Source organism: Protobothrops mucrosquamatus, unplaced genomic scaffold, assembly GCF_001527695.2.
Source record: "Protobothrops mucrosquamatus isolate PMUCROS unplaced genomic scaffold, P.Mucros_1.0 scaffold1096, whole genome shotgun sequence".
Taxonomy (NCBI): domain Eukaryota; kingdom Metazoa; phylum Chordata; class Lepidosauria; order Squamata; family Viperidae; genus Protobothrops; species Protobothrops mucrosquamatus.
The window spans coordinates 11275-23401 of NW_015387319.1; the positions used below are offsets into that span (position 1 = coordinate 11275).

At 37.7% G+C, this 12127-nt stretch overlaps 1 protein-coding gene across 1 annotated transcript in view; it reads right to left on the reverse strand.

Moving 5' to 3' along the window:
• Positions 1-3235: 3235 nt before the first annotated feature.
• PAX5 (paired box 5) overlaps positions 3236-12127 on the reverse strand; it is a gene marked incomplete at its 3' end in the record, with an annotated part of 26617 nt that continues 17725 nt past the window's right edge. Inside the window, exons 4-5 of the mRNA XM_015820234.1 lie at positions 6453-6517; positions 3236-3364 (exon numbers count right to left, since the gene is read on the reverse strand). Coding sequence (XP_015675720.1) covers positions 3236-3364; positions 6453-6517 — 194 coding nt within the window. The remainder of the gene's footprint in view (positions 3365-6452; positions 6518-12127) is intronic.

Genomic DNA, 12127 nt, shown 5'->3' on the forward strand with positions numbered 1-12127 from the left:
AGTGAGCATTTCATTCTTTGACTACGAAGGATGGAACAAAGAATTACTTTTTTCTTTTATTCTTAAGCAGAGAAAACCTCCAGCGTTGAGTTGTAGATGGAGAGGATAAATGCCTCATGTAGGGCTCAGAAAGATGTTCCACAGAAACCTTCATCTTCTCTAGCAGCATTGTTCTACTTGCCACCATGGTCCTTCAAGTCCTATAACTCTCTAGTCTCTAGACAAATAGTTTTGGGGGGAATAAAGTTTAGGACTTTATACAATTAATCAGTGGAACAACCTGCCTCCAGAAGCTGTGAATGCTCCAACACTGGAAGTTTTTAAGAAGAGACTGGACAGTCATTTGTCTGAAATGGTATAGGGTTTCCTGCCTGAGCAGGGGGTTAGACTAGATGACCTCCAAGGTCCCTTCCAACTTTACGATTACGATTATGATTATGATTATGATTATTATAATATCTGGGCTGCAAAACTCCATATGATCACTAGATGGTAGCAAAGGTATTCAGGGAAGTAATTCTTTGCTGCCAGCTATTGACCATATGGATTTTTGCACCCCAGATATTATAGACTTAATAAAGGGAGACCTCTCTGCTTTTTTTTTTTGTTTAGCAAAGCCTACTAAAGTTTATCTAATCCAACTTATTTAGTATTTCAATGAGATTTTTCCCTTTCAAGGAATTTGCTTTCAATATTACAATTAACCATATTTGAAAATCACTGTACTTTGGAAAATTAAATTGGCTGGGATCATACAATGTATTATGTTAATAACCTGATTTATACAAAATACTAAACTAAAACCAAAGATATAACATTAGATAAAGCAACAGAAGAAGCAATTCAGATTTGTAGAAAATGAAGGAAATGTTCCTGCCAGCTCTTTATGCTTTCTTCAGAGTTCTTAGGATGGTCTGTAGGAAATATAGACTAACAAAGATTTGACCGGTCTCAAAATTGAATTTTATAAAAGGAAATAACAGCTATGGCGTATTGGTCCCTTAATGTAGATTGAACAGAAATATTAAACCAGACAAACTTGCAGGTATAAGAAAAGAGGTGTCTCTTCCTTATCTAATTACGTTTAATGAGGAATGTTTATGAATGTTGCAATAAATGCTTGTTCACCAAATGATGCTGTGATCTGCTCTTCTTTGTCTATACTATAAACTATACTTAGCTGGTGGGGAAAATATCATGATCACTGCTATATCTTATATCTGCTACTCCTGTGTTACAGCTGGAGTAAACAAACTGAACCAAGCTGACCCTGCATTATTTCAAATTTGCATATTTTGCCCAATTAAGTAAAATTATGTACTGATGGAGACTAGAGTGTAATGAAAGTGTAAGCTATGAATCAAAAAAGTTGTGGTTCCAATTCAAGATATGAATTTACTCAATACCATTCGGGAGATAGCTCCCATCTAATACACTGGTATAGTATATGAAATAACACTCTGCGAAGTTTCTTGTTATGGAGTGCAATGCTGAAGAAATGCTAAGCCTGAGTATAGAATTCAAAGGGATTGCACTGACATAAAGTAACCTTCAATAGTAGTTGGGCTAAGAACTTATTCACACAGGGACTAAGATTGGTCAATTCTTGATGACTGATTACCTACTTAGACTGAAAGTCCTTAGAATAATCATTACTGCCAGTAGCAGTTAATTCTTATTCATGATAAAACTCACTGTGGTCATTAATGGATGAAGATACAGTTGTGAATAGATTTTCACCTGAAGTACTTCTACCACAGAACTGGTGGAACCCCATTAAGAAAATCTAAATACATTTACATTGCATTACATTACATTGTTGTTCTCACTACAGGGCTAATGCCATAGATAAGTATCACTGCTTTCAAATCTATAGGAATTTACTGGATTACCAGAAAAGAAAATTGGAGAGACACTTCTTTTACTTGTATTATTATAATAAGAATATTCTATTTCACTCATTCACACATGTTAATGTATTGAGACTGAAACCAAAAGTTTTCTGCTCCGTGATCATAATAAAAGCTTTTGATTTTTTTGAAACTTACTATTAGAATTAATTGATGAGTCAACTGTTTCTTCCGTGGTCAATTAAACATTGTAAGTTAAAGAATACTGGGCATGGCTAAAGGCATGTGAATATTTTAAATAACTTTTAGTAAATAAAAGCTACTACTGATTGCTTCAAAGAAAGCTAATTGTTCATAATTTTAAAAGTCCAGGTTGTTTTGGCATAATAGTCAAAACAGATTTAAAATGGAGAAATATTGCTTGTATGCAGAGAATCATTGGTTAAAGTTGGTTCTTGTTCTTTAAAATTGGTTCACACAGTTTAATCAAAGTTCAGTTGATCAAACTACAAATTAATCTCATTAAAGATTACATCCCAGTGCACACTGATCTAGTTTTATAAAAGGCTTAATGAGAATTTGGTGTGTAACAGGTAGACCCTGGAAAAGTCTTTTAAAGATGGCTTCAGGTAGGACATGCTGAATGAAGCTAACGCTGATTAACTTGTGTTGAACAATTCACAGATCTGATTCAATCAAATCACACACACAAAAAAATAAATTTCATTGTCTAGCCTCTACTCCCTCTACTACTTTATATATTACAATTTTTGTATTACTCTGAATTTTGGAAAATAAAAAAATAAACAGTACAATGCTTACATGAACCCCTCCCCCAATTAAACTGATAATGCAAGAAGAAATTGAGATACTGCCCAGTTCTCATATTAAAACAATTATGAAACAGGTGTTTAACCATGTTGTAATTTCATGAAGTATTGACATAAATTAATATTGCGATTTGAAAAGTCCAAAGCCCCCAACATTGTCATTTTTGGACGGTACTAGAGTCTCATCTTTCTTCCATCCTACTCTTGTTTGAAATTGTAGTAGTCATGGATGTCACAATAGAATAAAACAATATTCTCAAAACGGAGAGAGTAACATAATAACTCAAAAGATTTATTCTTGTTCAAGCACTCTGCTTTCTGGATACATTGAGTCATAATTTTCCAACGAATTATTTTGTCTACACACACACTTTTTTTTTGTCTGTTTGTTTTTAAGAAAATTGATTAAAATTAACTTACTCCCCTCCCGCCCCCCAAAAAAGTCCTGGGAAGACTTTTGTACTGGGAATTAAATATCAAAGAGAGCAATAAAGACTAGAACATGCAGCTCCATATAACTGTTTCCAGACTATAATAATGTAATATTTTTTTTACCTTCCTCTCTTTTGCGTTTGTTGCTTTCAGCACTGGGAGACGTAATTCCCAGAATTCCACTAATAGAGTAGGAGGAGCCTGCTGAGTCTGTGCTTACCGAAGACACCTGCGTCACAGAGCCTGTGGAGGCTGTAATTAGAAACAAATTAATCAATAAGCAAGTCACCATAAAAAGTAAGCATGCTTCAACATCCTACAATCATCTGTTCAATGAAATTTGAGGAGGGGAGGAGGAGAGAGGGAGGGAGGGAGGGAGATAGAGAGGAGGGAGAGGGAGAGGGAGAGGGAGAGGGAGAGAGAGAGAGAGAGAGAGAGAGAGAGAGAGAGAGAGAGAGAGAGAGAGAGAGAGAGAGAGGGAGGGAGGGAGGGAGGGAGGGAGGGAGAGAGAGAGAGAGACTGTTTACGGTCACTCAAATGTCAGTTTCCTGTCCAGTCTCTGTTACCAGTTCTAGATAGTGTGACAAAAAAACTAAATAAATGGGTACGCGCTTTTATGGGCACTGCAAAAATAATTCATTTTATCAGCGGCTGAAAAATCTGGAATTTTGCTCCTGGACGATGTCAAATAGAGAAAGAAAGCCTTGGAATAAATGGTGGAAAACTTAGGTTTAGTATTTTGGACCATTTATGATGTAGTACTTAGTTTGTAAAGGTTCAAAATACTTCCTAGGCATCATAACATATATCATACCATACAACCACCTTCTAACTTAGACTGGTGTTAAATTGTAGTGGGAAATTGTTTCCTAAAAGCAGACCATGAGGTTATGGCTAAGTCAAATTATGAATCCAAGTTATAGATTTTCAGCTCGCTTTTAACTTATGCCCTCCTCTAGCTCACAAAAAAATGATAATTGTAATTTTTTTTCCCCAGGAGAGAATATACAAGGCCATTTGCTTGCAATAAATTAGTCTGAAAAAGAATGCAGTTAGAGCTTGGGGCCACATAATAACACACAATAATAAAGGATTTAAACTTAATTTTCAATCTAGATGTTGACTAAGGTAGACCAAAGGAAACTACTTCTAGGATACTTGCAGTCTAATGAGAAAGAGGGTTGTAGTAACAATTGTTGCTGCCTTTGCATTTTTTTGTTTAGAATAAAAGAAAACGACGCTCTGGGTGTTGTGTATAACAGAATCTCTTGGTCTGCAAACGGCATTTCTAACAAATGCAAAACATATATAAATAACTAACATTATTTTGCCCTTCAATAATATCCAAAATCTTCCCTGCTGGAGTAGACAACTCAGTCTGCCAAATGATACAACTGGCTTGGTTCACTACTGAGATAATTTGATTTGGTTGGAAATCTTGGAGCAAAATACACACTGAAATTGGAATTAAGTATGCAGAGTGCATATCAGTGCCATCCATTGTAGGTTTTATGGCTAATAAAGATCCAGTTTAATTTATTTAAGAGGTTATATGTATTCTATGTAATTAGACTTCACAAATTCAAAAGTCAAACACAATACAAAAATCAGGAACCTTGGATAAGTGATTTTTCTGTCTGCTCCATTCCCCTCTCAGCATATTCACAAAAAGCATCACCTACAACATTCAGTAGCTTCCTTTCTAGAGATGCCTTAGAGCAGGGGTGTTAAAGTGCCGGCCCGCAGGCCAGTTGCATCATGCAGAGGCCACGCCCACCCCAGCTCTGGCAATGCAAAAAAAGTTGCGATACGTCACAACACATCATGTGACGCAGCGAGTTGGACACCCGTGCCTTAGAGAGGTTCAGCAAAGGAGGTAGAAAGGGCACATCAGATGAATTAGACTGCTTTCTGCTGAAGGCATGGAGTGGGGAAACACACATTTATTTAATTTTTAAATGTTACTTATTTAAATAATTTGCATGGCTATCCAACCTGAACAATGTGACTTTAGGCCAGGGGTCTTCAAACTTGGCCCTTTTATGACTTGTGGACTTCAACACCCAGAATTCTTCAGCCAGGCAGGCTGGATGAGGAATTCTGGGAGTTGAAGTCTACAAGTCATAAAAGGGCCAAGTTTGAAGACCTCTGCTTTAGGCAGCTTACAGAAACATCCAAACCAAAAACAATATGTCTGATAAAGTCATTAACAGGCAATTTAGCTCACATTCAGACCCTCTCCTGTTGGGTACTACTCCTTCCAACCCCCAAACTCAAAAGGGAACACATGAAGGGCATGAATAGGCTATCACCGCAGTGTAGGATATTCATGAAAGATCCTAAAATTGAACTGAAGTGAGAGGGACAATTACAAATTAATAGACGGAGAATTTCTTCTCTATGTACCCATCCATATCTTGAGCTGAAATAACTGGAGTTAAATCCATTCAGTCTCAAGTGAAATCAAGCAGGATGAATTTCCCTTTGACCTGTTTCAAAGCTTTTTATATTTAAAACAATGCATGCAATTTAATAAACTTGTTTTTAATAATCCAAATAAAATTTACTGAAATTCATTTCTCTCAAAAGTTTCACAGAGGGAATTTTTTTGTAAAATTAAGGTGTTTGTAGAAATCTATTTTAAAAATGAGTTCAGTTGAAGTATTTTGATTCCTCTTTGGTTCTTCAGCAAGAGCATATCGGCTTGAATATATTATGTAAGTAACTTCAAATTAGCTGAATTTATTTTAAGCATTTCTTTTTCTGTGTTAGAGTCCCTGCCAAAAAACACCCCACTATAAAGTCTATTACTTTTCAATGACTAGCATTTGATGGCATGCATCTGAATTAGGTAAAAAGAGAGAGAGAGAGAGAGAGAGCAAAATAAAGTTTTCAAAGTTTTGCTACCTCTTCACTCAAAATTGCAAGTGCACAAAGAATTATGGAAGGCTTGGTTGATAGAAGAAAAAAACACATTCAAAACTACTTACTGACTAATGATGCAGAAAATGTTATGAAGAACTATCCTTTTCTTGATTTATTACTTTAATTATCTGACATTCTATAGACCCCCATTAGTAGGATGATTTTTTTTTTTGGTTTAGATTTCAATTTTCTGTCTCATGGTGAAAGCTATTTATCATAATAATCAGTAAAATTCAAAACCTTTTAGCAGTATTTATAAAATTCATTTACCATGTTCAGCCCTTGGAGAATGATAAAGAAGGTGCATTAGTACGTGTGCTGAACTGTTTTATGCAGAATTTTCTGGCCATAAGAGTGATTAAAAGTTCCTTAGAATGAATACATACACACCACATACACGCACAATTTCCATTACCTATGCTATGACTTGAGGCTGGGACTTGCTGGTTAGGTGGTTGCTGCACCTTTGTCCGAATAATCCTGCATAATAGACAAATTCCTACTTACAATTATATAAATAACAACAGAGAACAAATTATTTATGCAACATAATTAACAATCATGAATGTCCAAGCAAATTATTCCAGTTCATTACTATGGTATATCTGAAAATTTTTGCTGAAAGAGAGTAAAAAAAAGAGATGATATTCACAAAATTAATCTTGTATTGAACACATTCTCAGAAAGATGTCAACATTCAGAAAGGTTTGGACAGTCAGAATAATGTACGTATTATTACCCCATCAAGAGGGGCTGAAAAAGTGACAATTTAGTAAGTGGAGCAACATCAAATAAAGCAGGGGTCTTCAAACTTGGCCCTTTTATGACTTGTGGACTTCAACTCCCAGAATTCCGCAGCCAGCCATGCTGGCTGAGGAATTCTGGGAGCTGAAGTCCACAAGTCATAAAAGGGCCAAGTTTGAAGACCCCTGAAATAAATTATAAACAATAATTTGATTTCAACAACCAATACCTCCATTCCCGCAAATGTTCTCCCCCCCCACCCTTGATCCAAAAAAGAAAGCTGTATTTAAATCCCATAGATATTAATCAGATTTCAACTAATTATTATTACCACTAATAATCACCATGCCTTTGGCTTCATGAAACTTAATTATGACTAATTTTATCAAGACTAAGGCAACTGAAATTATTGAATTAGATTTATTAATCTAAAATTAAGACAAAGGAAGCAGGGCCATCCATAGAGAAGGGGTCAAAATCTGCAAGATGACAGGTCCACTGTGATCCAAGTACAGTCCCTTTTGTCCATGGGTGTGCAACATTGCTACAATTGTCACCTTGCAGATTTTGAGCAGCCCTGCAGATATTGGTGAAGGGAACCCTTATTATCATTAACCAGGTACTTGGTTTTGATTTCCTTGCTTCTGGCCGCATTGACTGATCACAAAAATGCCCCAAACATTAACATTATTTCAGATAAAGATTTTTATGCCATTTATTTAAACCTAGTCCTAGACTATTCCTACATTCAACAAATGTATGTTAACCAGCACAAACTATAACTTGACTTATTGACACATTTGCAACAATAAATATACATTTTTTAAATAAAAAAAGTATTGGTTTAATGTATATTTGGATGGGGAAAATACTATTGTGGAATAAATCAGGACATCTACTCTAGGACATCTACAGAGTAAGTAGATGTAGTAAGAAGAGCTAAAACAAGAGATCTACAGTATACGTAAATGGTGAGCTTGTCACTGATTTCAATAAGAACAAACTGATATACTAATATTGACTACCTGAAGTGTTGCCTTCCCAGGTATGAACTTACCCAGTTATCTAGATCAGAAGAAGGCCTGAAGAAGTTGCCATTGCTGCCAGAACTTCCCATAAAAGAAAAGAGCCTTTTCCATTATGCAGCTTCTAATTTAGGGAAGTGCATTTTACCACCCCTTCCACCATCCTAGTTGCTAACTGATTGTAATTTTATTGTCTCTAAGGTTGCCGTTTTTATAAGCTGACTCAAGTGTTTATATAAGCAGATAGCCATAATACAAATTCAATGTCTTAAATCAGTGGTGGCGAACCTATGGCCCGGGTGCCAGAGGCGGCACTCAGAGCCCTCTCTGTGGGCACGCACACCGTCACCCCAGTCCTAGGCCTTCAGCTAGGTTTTATAAAACCTTTTCGCTTTAGGCCTCCGCCGCCGTGTGCAAAAAAAAAAAAAAAGGTTCAATCAGTCAATTTCAACTTCTCTCGGGAAAAAAAAAGATCTTGCAAAGTTGGAATTGATTGATTGAACTTTTTAGTCCCACCCAGTCTGCCATTACCACCGCAGCCACGCCCACCCAATGGGCCACACCCACCCGGCACTCGACGATGCATAAGTGGGTTTTGGGTTGCAGTTTGGGCACTCGGTCTCTAAAAGGTTTGCCATCACTGTCTTAAATGAATAATGTCGTCACTCTCCTAACCTTCTATTAATTGCCATAATTCTATACATTCTATACAATTCTATTCTATAGTATACTATTTTATTCTACACATCCATGCATATAATATGTATGTGCTCCAGTTTAATGTATTCTCATTTGTTAGTTTTTTAGACTTAGAATATTCAAAAATATAATCCCCTTTTTATATACAACCCAGAAAACAGCCAAAGAAATGTTAGGCTGATCCTGTAACTCAATTTGAAATTTTAACTGGAAACAGTTTACAGTACAGTATGTCTAAGCTTTCATCCTGAAATAGATGATGGGATGATAGGATGATAATCACGAGGATCATGAGGATATCAATATTTTTAATAAAGTAACTGAAAAATTATTACGACAAATTATCTACTTTCCCAAGTTTGCACGATTCCCCAGTCTATGAACAACAATGATTATGTGGTTTTTTTTAGCAGAGGACCCACATACGTTTATTTTCCCAAATATATAGTTTAAAGCTATATATTTAAAACAAAATCTAGAAGCAAGTTTTTCATTTAGCGTTATGCAGTAATTGTTTGCCAAGCAAACTATTCTTGAAAAGGCTCATGGATGGTGAATTCATGCTTAGTAGTTTTAACACCTTATGGAAAAAAACAGTGGGGAATTAAGTCACAAACTAAGTCATGATTTAACTTGTTAAAATCCCTCAAACTTTTCTTAACCTGTAATAAGGATAATATAGAACAATGTCACAATAAGTAAGTCTATAATAAACCTACAAAAATGGATCTTTTTAATAGTGCTAAGTTTGGGTAAAGAAGAATACTGTATTTGAGGGGTCCTCTGTGCTCTCTGAGTTTGGTTGTTTTCTTGAAGACATGTCATTATATCATCAGTGTATCATTAGCACTGATGATGTTACCTAATTTGGGTAATGAAAACAAGAAAACAACCAAGCTCAGAAAGCACCAAGGACCCTTCGGTGTTCAATTTCTTTATTGAAAGTTTAACACTACACAGCTTTTTACAGACTACCTCACATTCACAAGCATACTTGGACACCATCCTAATTTCAAAGCATCCAGTTCTCCAATTCTTACGATTTCAAAAAACAACAACAATCATTCCACTAAATGACCTTATGGATATTCAGATATATAGGCAATTTCTGGTGAATGTTCAAAGGTACATAAGATGAACTCACATAGAGTGAGAAATGACTGGATAAATAAGCTCTGTGATCTTGCATAAGTCATTGATAACTCTCTGCCCACTCTCTTGCCAATCTACACATCCATGCCCAGATGAGGGTAAAAACAGAACAAAAAACAATAAAGGCACTAAAGCTAGAGGACAGCCATTTCATGCCCGGTTTCCAGACTTCAATTTCCAACCACAATGTCCAGCTCCACAAAGCCCATTGGTCCAAAACCAAACAACAATATTATTGTTCAGATGGTATATGAATTGTCTGTGACCTTTGTCCATTTATTTATGTCCCTCCACTTATCAAGTCAGAACTATAAAACATTCATTCACTAGAGGTGATTTCAAGATTAGTTGCCATCCAGAAAACATTTCTTTTCCTTTCTTCACTAAACCAAGAATATAAGCAATAGATGATCTGTGCCTGCAATGTGTTTTATCAAAACAACTGGAATAAAATCAGGACCCTGCTGTGAATACACAACCCAGAGGAAAGAACTGAAAAGCTGATCAACTTACTTACAACACTATGATTCCAGGTATATGACTCAGACGATGCCATTGATTTTATTGGGTTTTAACTGCCACACGATATATGAAATCAATATTAAGATTAGCTACTCATGAACACAGTTATCTTTAATTAGAGCAGGGGTGTCAAACTGCCAGCCCATGGGCCGGTTGCATTATATGGAGAATGCGCCCACCCCAGCTCCAGCAATGAAAAAAACGTCACGATACGTCACGACACATCACGTGACGTGGCGAGTTTGACACCTATGAATTAGGTGGGCCTGAAAGTTCCTATGAGCTATGGAAATTCTCTTCCTCCCATCTGGCCTTAAAGAACCCTTTCCTTGCTGTTCTGACTGATCCCTCACCTCTTTAGAGCAGATCTGTGGGAGGGAAAGCATTACAGAAAAATAATTGGTGGAAATCACTTTCCTTCCTTTGATACTTCATCAGCAGTATTTCTCGTATACCTGGTTCCCAGACACTGATATTTAAAGATATATTATCCAACTGTATACAGTATTTACACTATATAATTTGCAAACATGGGTGTGATGCCGTTTGTTCCTGGTACCTAATTCTGGATGGGATTGCACTGTCCCAGATGGACCCGGTACTCAAAAAGCAGGTGGCAGTCATGGCCAGTAGAGCCTTTGTGCAACTTCATCTTATGTACCAGTTCCTTCTTTCCAGAATCAGGAATTCCTGCCCTACATCACTCAAATCCTGATCATCTCATACTTGGACTATTGCAATGCATTCTACAAGGGGCTACATTTGAAGAGTATTTGGAAGCTACAACGGGTGCAGAATGAAGCCACACAGGCATTTCTTGGGTCCCCTAGGGCAGAGCTCCCCAACTTTTCTGGATTGGCTGCCCGGAGGGGAAAGGATGAGCAGGGAAATGTGTGCACACATGCCCCGCGTGCGCATGCACAAACGGGCTGCTAGCACCTGCACGGCAGCGCTAATGCAAGTGGGGGGAGGCACACCAGCCATTCCTGTGGCCCGGTGGCCAGTACCAGGCTGTGGCCTATAGGTTGGGGACCCGTGCCCTAGGGTGGCCCATGTTACATCGCTCTTGTGTGAACTGCACTGGTTGCCAGTTTGCTTCCAGGTCCAATTCAAGGTGTTGATTCTTACCTTTATAGTGTTTCATGGCATGGGTCCTGGTTATCTGATGTGCCATCTCACCCCCTGTGGGACTGGCCTGCCCCATCCGGGCCAGCAGAAGGGTCATGCTGCAGATTCCATCAGTCAAGGAATTTTGGTGGGCAGGTCCAGGAACAGTTTTTCCGCTGTGGCTCCCGCCCTCTGGAACATCATGTCCCCTGAGGTAAGATCCACAGCTTTTGGCTTTCCAAAAGGATCCAAAGACATGAATCTGCCAACTGGTCTGGGGCACCGATGGGGTTGGCGATTCTGGAAGTGGTTAATGGACTAAGATAAAATTCCACCTCCTCCCTGTGTCTTTCTTGCTCCCTTTCCTCCCATCTTTATTAATTTTTAACTCAAAGTTAGGGTTAATATTTGTTGTTTTAATCTTTTAAATATTTTATCTTATTGTTTTGTATTGATTGTAAACCGTCTAGAGTTGCTTCTCGAATTGTCTCTACATGAGATGAAATTTAAGTTTAGTAAATAATAAGTAAGAAAAATAATAAGAAAGGCAAAAAAAAAGAAGAATAGTGGATAGTGGCGATATCTGGAGGCAGCAGGAGAAGAGAAGGAATTGGAGAAGATAACAAGATACAAGTCCTAGACGGACTTCCGGTGGGACGGCGCGCCGATGGCGGCTCTTTTTGGAGCCGTCCGCTTGGGAAGGCGTCAGAGCCAGCATGAACAGCGGTCAGCAGCTGTTCAGCGGCTTGGAACCTTGTGCCCCGGGAGAAGGGGTCGAGGTGAGTACTCCTGGATAGGAGTAGAGTCCCAAAAGCTCTCCCTTCATCTCGGGAGAGCGAAA